Source organism: Drosophila eugracilis, unplaced genomic scaffold, assembly GCF_018153835.1.
Source record: "Drosophila eugracilis isolate 14026-0451.02 unplaced genomic scaffold, ASM1815383v1 contig_2154, whole genome shotgun sequence".
In the NCBI taxonomy this organism is placed as follows: domain Eukaryota; kingdom Metazoa; phylum Arthropoda; class Insecta; order Diptera; family Drosophilidae; genus Drosophila; species Drosophila eugracilis.
In genome coordinates, this window is record NW_024573038.1 from 7,292,166 (window position 1) to 7,314,276 (window position 22,111).

At 37.1% G+C, this 22,111-nt stretch overlaps 1 protein-coding gene and 1 non-coding gene across 7 annotated transcripts; one reads left to right on the forward strand and one right to left on the reverse strand.

Moving 5' to 3' along the window:
- Window positions 1-13: 13 nt before the first annotated feature.
- LOC108114537 (galactosylgalactosylxylosylprotein 3-beta-glucuronosyltransferase P) lies at window positions 14-21,805 on the reverse strand. Of its 6 annotated transcripts, none has more exons than XM_017225575.2 (9): window positions 21,619-21,805; window positions 20,852-21,020; window positions 7,815-7,845; window positions 7,087-7,669; window positions 5,551-6,030; window positions 2,674-2,860; window positions 2,385-2,542; window positions 1,730-2,020; window positions 14-1,658 (listed from the first exon to the last, which is right to left on the reverse strand). In XM_017225575.2, the coding sequence occupies exons 4-9, from the start codon at window positions 7,270-7,272 to the stop codon at window positions 1,545-1,547; spliced, it is 1,416 nt and encodes a 471-aa protein (XP_017081064.1). In that variant the 5' UTR covers window positions 7,273-7,669; window positions 7,815-7,845; window positions 20,852-21,020; window positions 21,619-21,805; the 3' UTR covers window positions 14-1,544. The 6 variants fall into 6 exon arrangements, with proteins under 6 accessions (XP_017081064.1, XP_017081066.1, XP_017081065.1 ...); XM_017225577.2 differs by having other exon boundaries at window positions 21,608-21,805; XM_017225576.2 differs by having other exon boundaries at window positions 21,594-21,805.
- Window positions 9,543-9,614, forward strand: Trnad-guc. The gene has a single exon. It is a non-coding gene; the product is annotated as a tRNA-Asp (tRNA).
- Window positions 21,806-22,111: the final 306 nt, after the last annotated feature.

The window sequence follows — 22,111 nt, forward strand, 5'->3', positions numbered from 1 at the left end:
TAAAACAACATGGTTTACTTTTGAAAATTCTTAAGAAAAGTTTATCAATTTATTGAAAGGTATTTTGTATTTTGTTAAAAAATGATTGAAGTTCCTTGCTATAAGTCCTGTCAGGTTTAAACATTGTATCTTTTAGTTTACTTGAATAAGAGAATAGTTTTAGACGTATTTCTGTATCTTTAGTATTCATTTGAAACATTTTTTTTTTCGATATTCTTGAAAAGTTTTTAAGTTACTTGCTTGCGAGCTCTCTTTCATACTCGATTGTTAATATTTATTTATATTTTTTTTAAGATTTTTATAAGTACCTAACTAATTGCTTTGCGGCTTATCGTATTCCATATTCCATATTCAATTGTATAAATTGTATAAATTTCGTAATACCATTTGTCATAGTTTCCTCCCATCCCTGCGCATTGTCCCTGCCTTTGCTGGGGGATGTGTAAAAATTTGGTTACAATATTTGGTGATTATTATTTACATGTAGTAGGCGATTTTTCAGTGCAGTTCATAACTTCAATATAAATTTTCTTTATAAACTTAACTTACTTATAAGAATAGTGTGCACAAAGTGTTGCTTTGGAAACCCGTTTCGGAAAAATCAGAAAAGAAACGCATTTTCTTAGGCATATTCAAAATAAGAGTTCTCATTCAACACATAAAACTCGTGCAGTGTTTGGAATAAAATTGATTTTGCCAAACTTTTGAGCCATTCAGTCCCATTAGCAGGAGCCATTACAATGTTTAAACTATGTCCCCTTCGTCCTGTTTGTATCCAATTTTTCTTTCTTTTTTTTTGTTTCGTGCAATTTTAGTGAGGCACGCGATTTGGTTTCGCTGGTGGAAAGAGGCGACTTATCTGTGCCACTCGCCCCTAGAACGAACCATCCATATGTCGGCATGAATTATTGAAACGCTTGCCCCGGTTGCAGGAGGATTTCGGGGAAATAAGTCTTTGTTGACACCTTGCCCTAATTGATTGCTGTTGTGCTTCCGACCTTGAACTCACACGAATAAGGAAGTCCTTGCTTTCTTTTGGTGATTGAATTTTCCCCTAGGGAATGGTTTGAATGCAGAACTTAAGGGGCTGCCTTTTCTTTGGTCTAGGAACATCTTATCCAATTCGTTGCGTTTTTTTTTTTAACTTAGAGTGTAAAATAAACTTGTAGCTTAAATTAATCATTGCGATTATTTACAAAATAGTCATGGACGCAGCGATATGATACAATACTTTTACTTAAGGTATTTTTTTAGATGTGCGTACGTTAGGAATACGTGTACGGGGTCAAACAAAGCCTACGGTGCCGTGAACTATATATCATAGAGGTGCGTGTGTGTGTGCGCTTAGAGCCTAACTACTCCGTATGATTATGATAATAATGTACACCGACTAATGATCTGATCAAATCTGATTGGTTTCTCCGTGCGCCGGGTTGTACCAGTACAACCCGTCAGAGCCACGGTCAAAATGGTTTTAGCAAGCCACCGTAAATACGATGAGCATTGCCTAGCTAAGCCTAACTAGCTAACTACAGTCAATGTCCCTATGGGCGGACCAGCAGCTTGTCTATATACTCCAGGTTTGTGTTCTTGTAGCGCGTCCTGTTCAGCTCCTGGGCGGGGGCGTTCTTCTTCGTTTGCGTGTGCCACGTAAGAACCTTGAAGATTAAAAACAAATTATTATGTAAATTTTTAAATTTAAATGTTTAATTATAAAAAACCAACTCACATCTCGACAGTCGTCGGCCAGCAACTCGATTTCCTTATTGTCCAGCGGCGCCAGACTACGGAGGAAGCCGTCCTCTTCGTAACCCGGCTTAAAGGGCATCTGGGCGTTGGGCCGTTCCTTCAGGAACTTAACGTTTACTGCAAATCCGGCCATATCCACAGGATATTTACGTCCACCGATCCAGCCATCGTAAAAGCCCACCAGCTTGCCCTCCTGAATTATGGGACTACTTACGCCGGTCTTTGTTACCAGCCCCACGGGCCACATGGCCACCTTGGTGATGTAGCGCATCTGGGAGACAGAAAATATACAAAAGAGGATTAAAAACTGAGATAGTTTCTCGACTAAGATACGTTTTTGATTGTAAACTAAAAGAAAGATTTAAGATTTAAGAAAAGAAAGAAAGTTTAAACCCCCATTCCTGACATCTTTGACTCTGATCCTTAAACATCAATTTCAATTGTTTAACATTCTACCCAAAAGCGTGGCAACGGTGGCCCTTATCTATCGTCTATTGATTTGGAATGGGCAGCCTTTGACCCCTAATTCGTGTAAATTGTGGTTTATGTACTGGGTAGGTCAGAGGGCAAGTAAAACGGACAACCCGCCCACCTGCTGCTGCTGCTACTACTGCTATTCCTTTCAATAGGTATACCTGTTCGAATATGCTAATGTCGTAGGTGTTGTCGTCGTCGGCAAAGTAGAGCACTCCCTCGGTGGCATGTTGCCGCAGATACTCAAGCCCTCGATTCCGATTGGAGACGCCACGGGGTTTGGCCTTCTTCGTCTGCTTGTACTTCTCCGGCATGGGCGCTACGGAAAATCGCAAAGGAAATGGTAAATGGTTAATGGAAATGGGTGCGATGTAGTGACTCGTAAATATCACTTGAATGTGTCCAGGACATGACACTGGGCTAGAGTCTGGGTAAGGAACTAGTACTCACCCAACATGTACTCATAGGGCACACCAATTCGATCCAAAGTATGGGACACCAATGGATTCGTTATGTTGGCATCCTCGATGACCAGCCAAAGTAGATTCACCACATGCTTCAGGGTATAACCCAGCCGGGTAAGCTCCGCCATCTGCTCGGGTCGTCGGTAGGTGGGCGTGATTATGTACAGGGGCGGCTGTGGGTCGAGTTGATTTGAGTTGAGTGTCATTAGGTTATCTAACGTTGTTTCTATCTGTGTGCGTGTATGTGTGCACTGCACTTGGACTGGTTACTGGGTTAGTTGGGTCGTTGGGTGGCTAGGTGGCTAGGTGGCTGGGTGGCTGAGTGCCTCGTTAGGTGCCAGTGGGTGGTGCGTAATGCGGCGTGAGCTTCTTTTTATGAGCAATTATGCAAATTAATTTACAGCCCAATGACTTGACTAGGCGAAAGCAAGCTAGCCACATCCGCCCATCATTGCCGTAAGTCAGTATGTCTAGGCTCTGGTTAAGCAATATGGGTCGCATTTCGCTAGTCAAATTCACTGAGAGAAAAAGCTAGCAATTTTATTTTCTTTTAAAGCAAAATTTACAAAAAAAAGATCTCTTTTAAGGAGTAAGGAAATAATACCTTCTACTTGAGGTTACAAATTAATATTTTCCTATACAACTGTTAGTCATATTTTCTCACAGTGGACTCTCCAACACACATGTGGCATCAAACACCCGTTCTAGATATGTTGCGCCTGTGAACCCATGGCCCATTGAACGACACTGACGTTGAAAATAAATAAACTGGCGCACTCACTTTGCAAATTGTCCATTGTTGACACACATGCACCCACCATCAACCCACCCACCACATGCAAGGGGGTGGAAAATATCAAACAAATACAAAAAAAAGAAAATGCATTTAAATTTATTTTGCAAAATAAACTCGGATATTCAAATGAAACTACGTGGAAGGGATCAAGGGGCGGAGATAACATGCAAATTAGCTCAGTTTTCACAATATCAGAAGAGTTCATTTGATAGCTCCCCTTTATCATTGCTAGTTTTCTATTCTATCTACCAGATAGATCATTTTTATTAAACTTTAAATATTGTTGGGTTACAGATTAAGACATTAAAGTTAGTAAGTTTAGGTAAAAATCCTTTTTTGGGTCATTTCCAATACCAATACATTTTTCCAAGCTATTGAATTTCCAGAAAATCCTTTAAAAAAGAAATTTATCTGATCACTGATAAGCTTGACCGTTGACATTGAGTGCAGGGTGGATTGGAATGGCAGATTGTAGCTGCAACTACTGGCTACTAAATGCCACAAAACCAACAAAGGCGCGTGAATGTTTTCAATTGGCTTGGTTTTTGTGTTTTGCATAAACCTGGAATCTAGATCAGCGACCACCCCTTATTTTCAGTGCCTGCTTTCAATGCTACTAATTTATCTATATATATATATAGTATATAGTTTACTCTTTTTTTAGATGCAGTTTTGCGGTTTTGGTTTTGTGAGCAACGCACTAGAGCAATTTTCAAATTAGGCTCATGCCAAATGGTGAATGAGAATCTTTTTGTTCTGCCACCAGTTGGAGTGGCACGCCCGCAGTTAGTGCGACGGCGGCGGTGGCTTGTTGGTTAATATAATGCATGTGATTAACCCAGAAATCGTGATACGGATAGCCGGCAACCAATTTGCACATGTTGGCCAAACAAAACTTGGCTAAATTAAACACTGCAATTTGTGCGGCCCAGCGTCCCATTGTGTTGAGTTCGCATTATTCCAAGTCGGTGGTTGGTAATATATTCCCATTTAGGACTTTAATGAGTCCATAATTAACGTACCAAAGTGGCAAAGTCGGTTGGCCAAATGTAGAACACATTTGTCATTTTGTTTGTTTGCCCTGCTCTGGTTTCAGCTTAGTTTAAATAATTGCTAAATATGCATTTATGTTTGTCCAGTTTCAGGCAGAAATTAGTAATTAAGGTGAAGTGCAATCTTACATACATAATCTTAAAATATTCAAAAGTATTTCTTAGAAGAGAATAATTATTATTTACAAATATTTGTCAACTTAAAACTGAAAAAGAAAAGTAAAAGTAACATAAACTTATTTTACGTTGAATATATGTTTGTATTCTTAAAGAGAGTAAAATTATTTTTTAGTCATTTTGTTTTCCTTTTTCCCAACCCCAACTAAATATAAAAGCACTCCCATAGCGTTTAGCAAATGGCAATTAGGGAAATTACAAAAAAAAAGGGTGAAGAAAAGCGATAAGAGAGTTGCCAGCAGGTTGTCAATGGCCATTGAGAGGGCAACAAGTGCGACAATCGGTTATCGTATTATGACAACCAACCCGCGACACACAAACAAACACTGGACAACAAACAAACACTTCGTACGGACATGCACAAGCCAAGTGAAAATAGTATGCAGATAAGCTGGAAATGCACTTTCCAAGATTAAAACACAAAATGTGAAATGCGGGAGGAGCAGGAGTGTAATAAGTTTGGTTAGTTGTGGGTGTTTCCAACTTTAGATCACTGAGAGAAAAACGTAGCAAGAAGTTTACAGATATTTGATCTTTAACGTTAAAGTAAGTTAAACAGTGTTCGATTTTCAGTTATTTTTACGAAAATGTAAACAGATTTTCTAGTATTTCTAGCAATCCGTATCTAGTATTTTAGTATATTTAACTTTCTTGAAGCGAAGGATTAAAGTTTAGTATTTTATTTTAAGATGATTTTTTATTGAAACAGTATTTTACGCTTTAAGGCTTTTTTATAGATATTTATTATATTTTTAGCCGTCTTTTTCTCAGTGTGTTTTAGGTGGAGGTGGGGAAGTGAAGTGCTCGTCTAGGATTATGATTATGTCAATATATTTACGGGCACGGATGCGGCAACGAATGTTGGTCGAGTCTTATGAGCGTTTTCCATGTGCCCGGCAGTGGGCGTGGTAGCCGCAGGTGTTTTTGCGCTTGTTTTAGCTGTGGTTGTTGTTCTTGTTGATGTTGCTGTGGCCAACCCACTGGCTGTTGTTGTTGTTGTGGTTGTCGTGGTAGTAGTTTTAGTGGTTGCAGTTTTTTGAGGATGACCACCCAACGATCCCGATCTCAAATCCGATGACGAACTTATCAATGTGGGTATGGTGGCAGCTAATGAAACCATGCGAATGGAGGCGGAGGCAGTCAGTTTTTGACCAGCTGTTCTAGTTGTTGTTGCTGTTGGAGCTGTTGTTGTGCTTGTCGTTGTTGTTGTTGTTGTTGTTATGGAATTGTTAATAGTGTTTGAGGAACTATTGGCCATTAGCAAGGAAATGGGTGACCACAAATATGAAGCGATATATGACGATGATTTCTCTTGATGCTAAAGTTAGGTAGTCAATGAGATTAGGTTTCATATAGAGAGGATCAGAGGAAATAGAACAAGAACACACAGAAAACATTACAATAGTATATAGTCTAGTTAGGTTCTAGAGTTAGCACTAAAGTGTGATTAAGATGATAGCTAAAAATAGTTGGGAATTATACAGTAAAAACACGACCTTCCTCAACCCAACGTTTCTAATGATATTTTTGGTTTATTTTACTCCAAGCACGTTTAAATCTAATCTTTCTTTATTCTCTATTTAGCGTCTGCTATATTAATTCGTGCTTCTAGCGGTTTTTACTGATATCTATTTTGTGACAGCCAAAAAAATAACACATATAGTACATTATCTGTACATAAATGTTATTTTATGATTTCCTGTTTCTCAGTTAGAACTTTTTGGGTTTCCCCAAATATAACACATTTATGTTATCTTCATTGATTAAAAGCTTGTTGTTAGGCTTGCTTATGTTTCACGCACTTTTGTTACTTTTTTGCACACAAAAACAATATTTGTTCCCACGCCTTAATCGCACAGGTGGCCAAAGTTTTAGATAATAAGTTAATATCATGGTTTAGGTCAAGGTCACAGAAGTCAAAAACTTTAAACCTTAAAGTCAGATATATTAAATTATGTTTTGCCGCTGTAGACTATCAAATGAAGTTATACAAGATTATTAAATTAGTATTCCCTTTGACATAAGTACCTTGGAATATAAACTATAGGGCAAGTTGTGCAAGATTATTGGGAAAAGTAAAGTGCATTTAGAAAAGAGACAGCAATCCATTACCAAACACTAGCCAAGAAAAAAGGTAACAAAAAATTAACTCCCACAAACAAATTTCCCATTAAATTGTGTAGCAATATTTTTATTACTAAATATTTAAAAAAATTATATATCATGTTAATTGTTCCTATTTTAACTAGGCTTACAAACTATTTAAAAATGTCATGCTGCTCAGACGTATTATCTTTTTATTATTTAGATTATAATTTAATTTATAAACCTAATAATTAATTTAAATAAATTTTGAAATTTGAGCTCCACTCACCTTGACAACTTCGCTGGCGGCGAAGGGCTCGCGGGATATGTGATACTGATAGAGAGCCATGTAAATGCATGTGGTCAAAATGAAAATGGTCAGGTACATTTTGATGGATTTGCCCAGCGACATTTTGCCATTGCCACCGGCATTGATCCCACTGTACGTGCCAAGACTGGTATAGTTGCCCTTCATCCTAGTGGCCGGAACTGGCTCGAATTCCTCAAATTACTATTACAAACTGTATGGCTGTTGCAGTTGCAAGTTGTGATGATTTCTTTCGTGTTGGCCACGTTACTCTATGTTGGTTTTTTGATTTCATTCGTTCGCTTTCGAATTTTATATGTGATTTTCCTCTGGCCTTTTACTTTGTTATATTTCTTTTCTTATTTTTTTTGTCAACTCTGCTCCGTTTCGCTGGCTTTGCGGTTTTGATTTATTTTATTTTCATTCCATTTACTGACTCTCTCTCTCTGATTTGCCTCCACGCAGGGCCAAGCGGATGAGGGCGGGACGGAGGCGTTCAGGGGGGCGGGACGGGACGGTCGACGATAGGGCGTACGTAGCTAGCTGGTGGTACGCAACGAAAATTCTGAAATTGTATGGATATTATGTTGATTTTGGCTTTATCGCACTTGCTTCTCCTATGTATCCATATGTCCATATATAATATATAGTCTATATACTAAACTGCGCTATCAGTTTTGTGAATGGTTCGCTCACTGGATTCCACTTACATTTCATAGAACTATTTGCCGCATTGGAAGCCTGATAAAAGATGGATAGAAAATTAAAAGAAACTTTAGTATTGCTTATAAATTATTTACTAATTATCTGATTAGTTTGGATACTATAACTAAAATGTGGGTTTTATCTTATCCAAATGTACCAATAAATATAAGTATAAATCAAATAATTCCTTGGTTTTGCATACATATATTCAATATAAACTATATAATCGATTACCCATTCAACGTAATAAATGTATCTATTACGTACGAAAATATTGCCATATGATAAGACACATATCAGATCATGGCCTACAACTAAGCATACGTTACTATCGTTTATAGGTTTTAAGTTATAATCTTTAGGTTCCAGAGATCTCAGAGCTTATACAGATAGATAGATAGATATGCAGGACAGATAGAACAACGGACAGACGGACATAGCTAGTACTTTCCTGTGAGTTATCCTAATCGAGGATATATAAACTGTATATGGCCTGAAAAGCTTCCCTTAAACCTGTTACATTCCTTTCGACAAATTCAATATACCCTTTTACTCTATAAGTAAACATAAACCACTTTGCAATATCTTGTCATATGGCAATCGAGAACCATTAATGGCTTGTATATGGCTCAGTTATCAACGTACTTAAGTGCCTTATGAAATTAAATCTGTTGTAATTCTAATATCAATTTTTTTTATCAATCAATCAATTAACATATTTAATATTATCCAGTCAGTCGGTAGATATATTTTAGAGGTTAATAAATAGACTCTCTTTTCTTAAGCCTCCTTCTTAGTTAATCTGAAAACGTAGCAATTTCTTGAATGCATTATTTCCCTTGCAGTTGGGCTAATCACTTGTACTTTGAAAGAACGACCTCCTAACCGCTGCGACTACAGTTTCCACTCTTCGAATGTAATTTGCGCAAAGTTGTTAACAACTGCCTGGGGAAATAAGAACAAGGGAAAGAGGGGTCTATCAGCTGGTAGCGGAAGTTGTTTTCCCCCCACCTACCAGACCCCAAGCACATGTATTTATACAAAGTACATATATGTATGTGTATATATATATAGAAACATATATAGTAGGTACAAGCTTGTGTGGTACTGGCGATTCTTACAGACTTTTCCAATTATGATGGGGCGCGGCTGGCTGGGTCTCGCGTGTTTAAGCGTTTTAAAAACCATTTTCGCCGGTGTTGCCGCTGTTTTTGATATCAAAGTTCAATGGCCAATTCGAAATGTGCTGCGCTTTGCATGATTCCAACAAAGTTCGGCGCCGTTTTGTTCTTCGCTTTAGTTTAATTTGATTTCTGTTTCGGTTGTGTTCTCTTTTTTTATCCGCCTCAATCTGCATGCAATTAAAGTGCACCCACAACTTGCGGAAGTATATTAGCTAACTTTTTTGTTAAGCTTTTAACAAATGTTTAAGTGATTATCTTCGGGCTATTATGTGAAAGTGTATCATATTTAAATGGTTTCAATTTTCTATCTGTTTTATGTTTTACATGTTTAAGATTATAAAGAATGAAGCAAGTGTCAAGATGGTCTTGGTTGCAAATTGCCATAACAATGTCAACAAGTTTGCAAGCTAAAGATATGATTATACGGCTTCTTATCAATACTTTGATTGTAAGCCAGAAATAGCCAATAATAAATGAATGCTGACATCTCAAAAATAAACTTTAGCCAGGTGTATGAGAAATGAATATTTGATAGAACGGAAATCAACATCCTCGATAGTATAGTGGTTAGTATCCCCGCCTGTCACGCGGGAGACCGGGGTTCAATTCCCCGTCGGGGAGATGTGTCTTCTTTTTTTCTTTTTTTAAAAATCATAAAATGTTGATATAAATTCATTATTTATTTAGATTCATGTACAAATTTAATTTCATTTCATTTGCAGAAACTATTTTATAAATTACCATTCAAGAAAATTCAATTAAACTGCTTTAGATGCCAGTTTTTCCATCTCATTGCTAGACTTGCAAGCAATTTTAATAAATTCGAATGCCTTGGTCAAAGGCCTGACCAGAACAGGACAAAGTACAAAATGCAATTATCAACAAATACTGCAAATCTCTTTATGCCCGTTGGCAGAAATTGCAGACATTGTTTCGGCTTTGCTTTTTAATGAATAATGAAAAACTGAGGGAGGCTGAAGGATGCGGAAAACGGGGATCATGAACTATATGGTAGGTCGACCAGAAATGGGAAATCATTTTGGCCCAAAACGTCAAAGCAGTGGAGAGCACAAATGAAAAATCTGGGCGAGAACAATTTAATGTCAGAACTTAACCCATTTACATGACAATTCCAGCACACCGAGGCCAACAAATAAAGCCGCAATGAAAAAGGAAACAACTGGATGTGTGCATACCAGCCAGACGGGAGGCCCATCAAGAGGGCATGGCTAAGTGCACTGCAAGAAATATATTACAAAATGATTAACTAAACTAATAACAGAAATCTAAAAGTCTCTACATCAGAATAATACAATTCTTAATCACATTTCTTACAAACCATCAACTTTTTTTTATAATAATCTAAAAACATTTTATAATTTTCTTGCTGTGTAGCGTTGTGTGGGCGGTGGAGTGTAAAAACAAAATACCACACAAGTGGGCGCCAAGTGCTGACAGAGGAAAACCCGGAAAATGGCGGGCATGGGGTTGGAAGTTACGAGCGGGTCTGGCCGTCAGAGTGGAAATGGAACACTCTGCCATTGCCAGGGTTATGGAGAGCGGCGTCGAGGAGCTGCACCGAACACACCAGGCTCTCGAAAGCACCCGGATGCCATTCGAGAGCGATGCCAGGGCATGTCCTTGAATGGACGCAAACACCAACGCACAGTGGGTGGGTGGATGAGCCCAGAGACACTGTGGGGCACAAATGTCAGAGTGCTATATCACAATATTTTATTTTATGTAATGGCTGAATTAAAGATGTTGGCATTTGTCACGTATCGTTGACAGCTCCTCCTCATCCAGTTTTTAACTTATGGCACAAAATGTTGATAAACATGTTCTCAGTCGTTATAAGCAGTTTGACTTTTTAAGTTTATGAATAATATGAGTTATGAGTTCAAGAAGGGAATGATTAAAGTGAAGGTTTTTCCACTTATTAAAGATCATACTTTAGACAGAAGAAAGAGCCAACTTTCCAGAATGTTTCCCATTCACCTTAATCTCACTTTTAATAATTAAAGTGAAAACACGCTATGAACGACTGACAGCGAATTTCTGTGGCATTGTTGGAATTCAAAGTGCTTTTTGAATGCCCAACCACTAGCTCGTTTTGCGGCAAGGACACGAATTTAGGAGTCGTTGTGGGAAATGCCAGCGCCTCTCCTTTATTTCTATTTTCCATCTCGTTCCATTCAATTCCAGTTCATTTCGGCCATAAGCGTCAAATGAAATGTCCCACTGTGGAGAGCCATCAAAATGACGCCGGCATCGCAATTTCTCTTTTATGCATCAATGTGTTGGTGTTTCAGAATGTGTTTGTGTGTGTGTTCCTGACTGTGTTTGTGGCAAAAACAATTGCATAATACCAGGGGCATGTGCATTGGCCAGCGCGCTGCAGCGGTGTTAACTGACCAGCTTATTACACCATTTTGTTTGGTATTTACATTTTCACATTTTTCAAAGGTATAATTTTCATTTGAATTACAAATTAAAAGCCTTTAAAATGCTTTAAATTTAAAGGTAAACTCCAATAAGTCTCCTCTTTACTAAAAACTGAAATCTACTCACAAAACAAAAGTCATATTTATTCAAAGAAAAGTCCGTTGGTCAAGTTTTCTCAACATCTTGCCTTTGCAAAATCATTTCTTATTTATTTAAATGAAATATTGTTGTTTTTTGCCACTTTTACGACCCTAAAACTTCTCTGCAAACAGAGGGAAAGTTTTCTCAAGGAAAAAGAAATTGCTCTTCGAAATGGCAGAGGTGATTGCAAGTACTTTTTGCATTTTGATTTGTGTTGGCAGCTTTCGAGGCGCTTGAACCCAGACTTGACACATCGGCATTACCCAAGCAACCATGGCATTTATCTGAATGCGAGCGGGATTTCCAGGATGCACAAGGCGAAGGGTTTTACCCGCCCCCTCCACGCCACCCGCAAAAACATATTTCAAATTTAATGGATTAACGAACATTTCTGGAGGAGAAGGCAGGAGCAGGCCAGGAGGAAGGCAGTGGCAGTATCTGAATGCCTTTATGGCCATGTGAGTTATAGTGCATAGAGTCATTTATATCCGGTTTGGTGGCAGCTCTCAAATGCAATCAATGGAAACGTGCCACAAATTCTTAAGAGTCGCGCTCTGCTGCTTCTTTGTTTCATTTTTTTTTTTCTGAGTTTGGAGTTGCCTGCAGTTCGTGCTTGATGAAGTGGGAAAGTAAGTGCACATATATATATATATAATCCATCGTTATTATTATATAGCCTTTGCATACAAATGGATGAAATGTGTTCTTAAATATTATGAGAAATAGTAAAGAACTTTATATCATAATGTTGCGTAGATTTCTACACTTCTTGGCTAAATTATTATACAAAAATATTAAATTTAAATTAGAATGTTACAAATATCAAAATGATATTAATACTAACTAATCACTGCCTTTATACCTACCCAATTCGTTTTAATTACAGTTCCATTGTTTAATTTTCATTCAATTTTTGCCACATATTTAAATTTTTCTCAATTAAACTCACAAATTAAATAAATTAAACAAGAGCTTTTCATTAGCGCACCAAATAGCTTTGTACTAAACATATTTTATTTAATAATTTCTAGAATTACCACAAAAAACATTATTAAATTCGATTTGCTTAACAAGTGTAGAATTCATTGTTCACGCTCAATAATAACATGAAAACAAGCACACTTAACACATTAAATTTAAAGTTTGTTTAACTCAAAAGACAAACTAAACAGCAAACTCATTTTTTTAATATTTATTTAAACCAAATGTAAGGTGGGTTGTCTCCCACAGAAGTTTTGATAAACTGAACCTAAAACCATTCTAGATAAGCTTCGTTTTGCCAATAGACCAAAAATTGATTAATAAGCCAAAAGTGACGTCGTGTGGCACAGATTTGCTACCATAAAAGAGTCAAACAGTGTGGCATTTATCAACTCATATCTACCACACATCTATATTCAGATCCAATTTGCCCAAATATCGTTCGGAATAATGGGGATATTGTGAGCTATATATAATATCGACTTTACAGCAGACCAGATCCATAAAATTTATGACAACAAATTAGTGTGCTGCGACTAATGGCTTTTGGGCTGGGCTGGGCTCGATTCGATGAGATGGGTTCGCTTTGGAAATGGATGGATGAGCTATTAGGCTAATGTCAATGAGGTTTACAGTGGGCAGAATTGCGACTAATTAAGAAGGTCTGTAAAGGTGTCTAAGGTGATATCAAGCGGGACTAAGTAAAAGAGAAGGTCCAGTATTGTATCTCATATCTAACTTTCCTATTAACAAAGTCAATATTTTCATTGACAAAAGACTCTCATTAGATACTCTCTATGTTAATAACATCTGCTACGTGCTAGTTATATCAAACTAAATATTTTTACTCCAAACAAACAGATGAGATGGCCATTGAATCTACAGTAAACTTACATCGATTAAGTGTAATGGAAATAATAAACAATATCGACCTATAGAAGCTTCTATATAATCAAGTTATCTACAGCTGACAAAAACTTGTTAACATTCCACTGTGGCAACCAGGTTCTGGCTTAAATGGTATTCCCAAAATTCTAGGCCCACACAAGGCAACCAGTCATCCCCATCGGGAATCATCAATCGTTAGCGTCATCAATCGAACTTAGTGGGCGGCGGGCGTGAGTTCGGGTTAGAAGTTAGGAAAACTGTTGCGTGAGTTTGGGAGCGCCTTTTTCTTTTATTTTCGATGGACGCAACAGTTGATACATATACTAAGTCAAAGTTTGAAGCAAAAGGAATTCGTTTGCTTAGGAAAAGGTGTCAATGATTTGTTGGGCAAACTATTTAAAAGTTATAATCATTGGAACAGTTTTCCTATTTCGCATGCCGGTATTCTTAATCACCTGCCAAAACGATCAATGCTACTAATTAGGCCCCAATACTAATTTGATTTCTCAAAAGGCGCGAAGGTCGCTTCTCAAGTCAATAAAAATCAGTTTGTCAGCTTTATTTAATGGCGGAAAAGCACGAGATAAAGACTTGATAGTTTATTAAATTATTATAAATTAACCAATAAAATATGCATTAAGGGAAATCAATGCCATAGCTGTGACTGTAAGCGAAATACGTGATGTTTGTTTGTTTTTATTTTGATTAACTATTAATAACAATTTGTTTTTGGTTAAGTCATAAATATAATTTAGATAGATAATATATATGCATATTCATTAAACCCCAACTGATTTTTGGGACTCACAAACCTATCTTCATTCTTCAAAGATAAATCTTTCTTGTTCTTTTAAGGCTTTTGATGATTAATGATTCTTCTTTCGGTTTTGTTTATTCGTTTGACCCCAACTTAATAACTGACCTTCCTGAAGAAGAGAATGTCTTTGGTAGTTAGTTTATTGTCCATTAAATAGATGATTAACTGCTTAAACTACATAATTATGAGATAAGTCGTACGAAATTAATACCAAGATAAAGTGTAATTTATAAGACTAGATTTTCTAGAGAACAAACCCATTATTTTTATATAGGCTTGCGCTTGTTTTTGGATATACATACATATATTATGTAAAAAATCACTTTGTGCGCTATCATCAGTTTGAAAATACATTACTTTCTGTATGTTCTACTGTTCTGATAAGTAGAAACATAAGGGGGGTCAAGCTGGGCCTTATCAGTACATACAAATGAGTTCATTATTCTTATTTACTTTTCGTTCTGATATTTCTTTTTAGTTTCTGCAAAGTGGCCGGCAATTTCTTTGATTTTTTATGTTTTTCATACAGTCTATTCATTAGGAGAAAACGATAAGAGCAGGCAGGAAATTGTTACTTTCTAATGTAAAAGATAGGCTAAAAATAAAACCGGAATATAGGATGTCAAATGGTATAATGAATAGTGCCTTAGAACATACATATATGTTTATTATTATAATTATGCATTAGACATCCTATATGCTGTTTTTAGTTTCAAACCAATACTTTATATAATAAGTCTGTATATTATCCATTATCCCATTAATTAGAGGTACTAAAAGCCTATACTCTGAGTGCTCATTTGTTTTTGTAAATGCTCGCTGAATATGGACTTGCTCACTTGCGGCGCTATTCCACCAACAATTTTTCGTTTTTCTCTTTCCATCTCATTTCGACGCTAACTGTAATATATTTTGTTCTTGCCTCTTCCTCGATCATCCTCGAACACTTGCACTGGAAATCATTCCGTATAACTTCTGTGTGCTTTTTAGAGTTTATTTCGCAGTGGGCCGTCGACGTGAGTGTTAAAATGAATGTTAAATTAGTAAAGTCTCTTTCTCTCAGTGCACAGCTGTAAATCAACACAAAAGCGTCACTCAATATATGCATTCTTTCTTGTATTTGTGTTAGTAAATCCCCTACCGAAAGACGAATTTGAGCAGCACTGATTTACAGTTTACTTTTGAGACATACGTATGTATGTATGTATGTATTAAAGAAATTCGCCTTCAACTAACGAGCATTTTAATAAAAAAAAACATCACACTTTATCGAATTTCAAATAATGTCGGTATTAATCTCTTTCCTTTTACCCAGACTAGAAGAATCTGCACTAAATCAAACATTCTCATGTTTGTCTTTCATTACCTGGCAAAAAGTGCTTATCCATCTTTCTATTTTTTTCTTGTCATTTTTCCCTTTGACAGAGAAGCTGGCCAGAGAAAATATGGGCAGCACAATCTGGGCTGTGTCCAGTGCATAATCAAATTGAGTTTACAAAAGATTTCATCCTTTGCTAGAAATTGCCAAAAAGAAAAACGAATAAAAACATTGTTTTCATTTGGTTTTTTTGGTCAAATTGAGATTGCGCCAGACTTGGACTTGGAAGTTCATGGCATTTGGCCAGAAAGAAAGACGAAAGTGAAAAACTGTTCAAATTGCCAATTAAATTACGAGGAAGACGGGCCAGAGAACACGGTGTGAGAAATGGCAATGCAGGCATTGGGCCGTTGGGTTAAAGGGGCCCAGTTAAAATTGCATTTACCAGGAAGAGAGATGAGTGGGTGGTGACAACAGCTGAGCTGCGAAAATGGCAAGCAAAACAGACGAGGAAAAAGCGCATTTCAGGATGGGGTGAAAAAAAAAGAAAAAAGTTTGGGGAAATCACATGAGTTGGCTGAAAAGAAAAAGTAGCCGCAGAGGCGCCGGCACTTGGCGCCGGATTTCCTCGATGATGACATACAAAAACAAAAAAAAAGAAAAGGAAAACAAAATGAAAACTTTTGTAAAAACTTTCTTTTAAGTTTGTTTCTCTTTTGGGTGATTTTGTGCTGGTCGGCCGCACAAAACTTGCCATTCTTGGCCGCAAATTCAATTTACGTTTATTTGCGAAAATATTGCCGCTGTCCTTGGTGTTCTGTCCTGTCCTGTCCTGTCGTGCCTCCTTTCCCCCCTACTGCAGCTCCTTTTCACGCTCTGTTTTCTATTTTCCAAGGAAAACACACGCACAGTTGGCATTTTTAATTTCCACTGCCGTTCGAAATTGCTTTTGAAATGGCATTTTAAAAATTTAATTGCCAGCTCCGTCTGCCCAACGAGCTCCTGTCCCCCTCCCTCCCAGAAGGAAGATGCCTTCCAGCAGCGTCTGAGTGTCCATTAGAGCAACTGCTTCGCTAAATTGCCAGTCACCGGGAAAACATAGAGAAAAACTTCCAGAAAATCTGGGTTATTTTCTTTGGCTTTTGTATGTTATTTAAAGAAAGTTTGGCGAAACTTCTGAGGGTATTTACTAATTAAAAGTTAAAAAAAAACATTGCAATAATCATAAGAAAAGTGTAATTAAAAATCATTATTATTATTATTATTATTATTATGCAACGTTGGGTTTTAATTACAAAATTTAATTGGCTTTTTTGCCATGTGTTATTACCTTTTTCTGGCTTTTAAGGAAAGTTTTTCTTAGTTTAATTTTCCGTTTTATATATAGTTAAATGATCTTTATATTAACTAAATATTTAATACTTATTTTTAAGCATTTTGATTTTTAAAGTCTGTATTACGTATTCAAACTTAACTACCCAAATTTCTTCCTGTGCACCAGGCAGTTTTCGTTTCTGTGTCATGTTTGTCAAATTGACTGAAGTGAAGTCCTTTCCCCAGCTCCTACCCTTCCCCACCCCGTTCTTGTTAATGTCCTGTCCGCTTCTTGTCGCTCCTGTTGTGTTCTGTTTACGCAGTTGTTGGTTTCCTTGAGGCCTCTAGCGGAAAGCTGAGGATCTCAGGCGATAGAAGCCGACCAGAAGAGCAGGGAAAGCAAAGAGGATGGGAAAATGCAAGCCATGCCTATGACATTTCCAAGGGGTTCGGAATGAAGCTGGCGGTAACAGGTTAGGAAATACCACTTAAACTCAATTGAATTTCAGAATGGCAAATGAAAATTCTCTCTCAAGGCAGACTTTTGAAAGAACCTATTAAAAATATGATTTAAGGCTTATTTTTCTAAGGAATTAAAGTTTTATTTTCTTAAGTAATGTAAAAACAAATATATATTGACAAACCTTTTAAAAATTTCGCATTAAAGTCAATTTACCGCCGACCTTTTAAAGCCAAACTGAAATGCTTTTTGCCACTTTTTAAGCTGCCTGCCTGTCAGCTTCCAAAGCAGAGGAAAAACTCAGTAGAGTACAGGACTTTTGACATACCGCCGAGGGAAGGATTTTCTTTTCCAAAGTGCGTTTCAGGAGAAGGAAAACTGAAAAAGAAATCACCGCTAATGACTGCGGACTTTCCACTGACGCATTTCGGCCGACTTTGCGGCGATTTGAGCCAACCACTCGACGTCCAGAGCAGAAAATTCATTTTAAAATGGCAATTACGCCGCAAATTGATTGATATGCAAATCTATCCAATTACTGCGATGGCGAATTTTAAATATGTTTATCAAAAATGATTTTTTAAAAAGGCCAACCAATCGATTGATAGAGCATAAAAGAGGAAAGCTCTATGAATGGCATATCAAAGCACATTTGTTTAAATATTAAATGGTAATAATTTCACGAAATAAACAATCAAAATACATACTAGAAATAGCCTTTGTTAATTTCAATAGCATGCGTAATTTAATCTTTTGCCATTACTCATCGTTAAATGCATTTAATTGTAATTAATAACTTTTAGTTGAAATTTGCATAAACAAGGATTATCAAATAGATTATTTTACTAAGCATTTTAGAGAATATTCTTTGGGATTCTAAACACTAGCCTTTACTAATTGAAACTACCATATGGCATTAGAGCTTTAAAAGTAATTAGATTTAATTCTCACCCACTTTAATGGGGGGACACAGACATAAGTTGGACAAAAGCGCTCCCCCGGCGCGGCTTACACAATAAACCTTTTTAAATACGAGAAACAAAATAACCGAGAAGGATTCCAACGCAATCCTAATTGTCATAATCACGAGGGGAGACACTTGAACGTCCTTTGCGGCGTCAAAAATTAAAACGTGACACAAATTACTCGGTCGGCCTGAGTCCCCGCCCGCCCCGAGGGGAGATTCCTTCTCGCTCAAATGTCATTAACCAGGACATGAGCGTCCATGGAAAAAGTAGAGGATGTTGAGGATGGTGGGTTTGTCGTTTGGTGGGCGGACTGGGCTGGGCTGGGCCCAGTTTTGACAGCCGCACTGCGCCTGTCCCTAAGGGGCCTAGCCTCTGTCCCAGGATCTGTCCAAATGTCCCGCGTCTCAGTTGGTGTCCGTGTCAGTGACGATGGATGTAATTCCTCATGTGAGTACACCAAAAATAAAAGTTGAAAATCCAGGAAAAAACAAGTTAAGAGGTAAAGTGAATGTCGAGATAAGATTATCTAAACCCCAAGAAAACTTTCATTTTCTATCTTTTACTGGATAAGATATGAACTTTTTTTCCTTAAAATTTTGTCAGAACCTCATAAAACATATCATAATCTACAGCATCATGTTTAGTTTCATTAGGCCAAAAAGCTTTTATGCAAAAATCATAATTCTTAGACAGAAAGAAGCAAATGAAAAACTATAAATAAAATTTAGAATATATAATATCGACAAATGTTGTTTTATCCGCAGATTAAAATTTTTTTTCGTGCACCACTAGTACAAAACCCCATCCACTCCTAGGGCCACCACCTCCTTGTTGCCGCACCTCAGGGAGCCTTTGTTAATCATTTTGCCTCAACTCGCAGATTTCGCACGCACGCACATGGGAGTGGAGAAAGGGAAAGGGGATTTTGTAGAGGGGGGCACTGGGCCATCATTTGCATATGTGTCTACTAGGAGAGCTTTTCCAAGGAGGTGCACATTCATCCACCTGCCCGGGGGCCAGCTCAGCTGCCTTCTTTTACGATGGTTGCTGGGGATGTAAATTTGATTTAGGGCTCAGTTCCCACAAAGAGCTCCATCCTATACCTAAGGCAATGACAGATTCCAGCTTTGGGTCATCAAACTGTTGAGAGGCTAGCTAGCTTATTTTGTTTAATAATAAAAGTTTAACAAAGAATGTTAAGAGGCAAGAAACTAAAAGCTGTGTCATAAAATTTCTAGAAGTACCAAACGTTTTAAATAGTTTTAACAACATATGTTTCTAATGACGTGGTTTAGTTTCGCTAAAAAATGTAAGTGGTTTTGGTCAATTAGCAGCTAACATATGGAAAAACATAAAAAGAATATGCTAAACAAAATATGAAAACCAACAACTGGAAATGGAACTTAAAGAACTTATTTATCTGAAAGAAAAATAATTATTTGCCAAGATTAAACTCTACAAACTTTTAACTGCTTTAAATTCCTAATAACTTATAATTAATACACATTAAATATTAATTTAACAGTTCTCACATCAGTTGCTGATTCAAATCCATAAATCAATTACAGCCCCAAGAAACAATCTGTCATCACAGCCAAGGACTTTGCTATTATCTTTCCAATTAATTACCTCAGAAAGTTCCCTTTGAAAAGGTATTACTTTTACAGTTAACTTAATAAAATACATAAAAAGTTATTAACTATTAAATTCGGAATGATAATTGGATTTAATTTAAATGCCTGGCACACACAAATGTACTGGAAATTGATGGGCTATAAAATCAAGTGCGGAAACTTGAAATCTAGAACTTTAAGCACTGAACTTGCCACCATATGTTTTCCCATTGTGAGGAAGTTTCACACATGCTTAGCCATTTACCCTATTCCCTATGAGGCCCCCGCCGTCTTCCCACTTTTTCGCCACCTTCTATTTTTTCTTTTTGTTGCCCCTTTTCGCTCCGTTTCGTTTACTTTTTTCACAAGCTATTAGCAGCTGCTCAAGGCGACGATGAAGGAAAATCCAGCACCCGCTAATAGAAAACAGCAAGTAATCGGCACACACATGCAAGCTACCCTCCACAGAAAAAAAACTAATATTAAGTTTAATAAACTTAGTTTGGTTTTAAGAGAAATAATACTAAACCGACCTTCCAATTCTTAATTGATTTAACAATAAATCAAAGAAAGAATTACTACTAATAGATGCTCCTATTTCTATATTAACTAGTACTACTACTTCATTTTAAACTTCGTGTGCTATCTTGTTACTTCCTCATTGAACATAAAGATAATAAACAATCAAAAAAATGTACTTCATATTTTGCAATGGAAAAATTCGTTACATTTTTAGAGAGATAGTGTTTGGAAATTCATTTCCTTATTTTATTTTCAAATCATGTAAACTTTCGACACCGAAAAACATTTTTGGTAACATTTTTAGATTAGATTAATAAGGTAGAAAAGAGGAAATGTTTTTTTCAACGTGTGTTCGGTAGTAGGAAAGGGGGGAGGTAGCACCAGCACTCACCTGGAGCATGGGACTCCGCCTCGCCATTTGTCTGGATACCGGAAATCTCTGTTGGCTGCTCATCAAAATCGAGGGTACTCTTACGGCCGGCCACTTTCGGTTTTTAGTGCCGGCAAAAAGGAAAATTTTGTATTTCTATAGATTTTTCAGACTGTCTGGCTGCGCTTTTCTGTTTTATTTTTAAGAGTGGAAATGTTTTTAAAAACGGATTTACCCTTATGTGTGTGATGTTTTCCTTGTTGTTCTTGTTGTTGTTAATGGTTGCCAAAGCAACAACATGAAAACTTGGCCAACAGGAACGGCTAAAAGGAGCAACAACAACAACAAGAACATCAGGTGTGAGATGGAACACACACACACGCGCATACACATAGACGGGAAGGACTCGCCAAGTGTAAATAGAGTAATAAAAAAAATGTAGGGAAGTGAAACAGGAAAACCAGGCGGAAGAAAAATCGAAGGAAATTCGTCCCGCGAGAGAGAGAAAGACAGAAGCCTAAAGAGAGGGCGGCACAAAGAGAGAAGGACAGAGAGAGAGCTAGTAAACTTTCGCCTTTTTTGTTTATTTCACAGACACACACGCGCGCCACACAACAACACACTGACACTTTTCCAGGATGCGGCGTTTTAAAACTGACCGACCCGATATATTTGCATTTCTCTTTGCCATTCATTTATTCCTCTCCTTATTTATTTCGGTTTTTATCTCCAGCGTCTTTTCTTGCTATTTTTAAACACGCACTTTGCGCAACTAACTGTAAATTTACCGCACACCCGCACACAAACTCTCCAAATTAGAGTCATTCAAATATTCCTTTTGTTTGTGTTTAATTTTTGCAACGAATTTCGTTTATTTTGGAATATTCTAACTAGACTTAGAGCAAACTTTTGTTGATACTCCTTAAAAATTGAATTGCAATTTACATCGAAACGCTCCACCCGGACGAGAAAAAAGCAATAACAAAGAGCGTGCTTTGCCAAGCGCTTAAATACATTTTTCTTCCAACCAAATGGTCAGTTTCGAACTCCTCCGAGTTCGAACTCTTAGGTTCGATGCAACAACAGCGCACAGTGGCTCGACTTTGAGTAAGTAAAATAAGATGATAACGTATTCTTACGGCAAGTCTTCGTAATCTTCTTTGAAGGTTTATGCATTTATTATCCATTTCTATTCATGTTTGCTTATATATTAAGTTTACTACTTTCAGATTCATAAACTTTTTCTTGTCAACATTATTAGATACAAGGGGCAATGTCGTT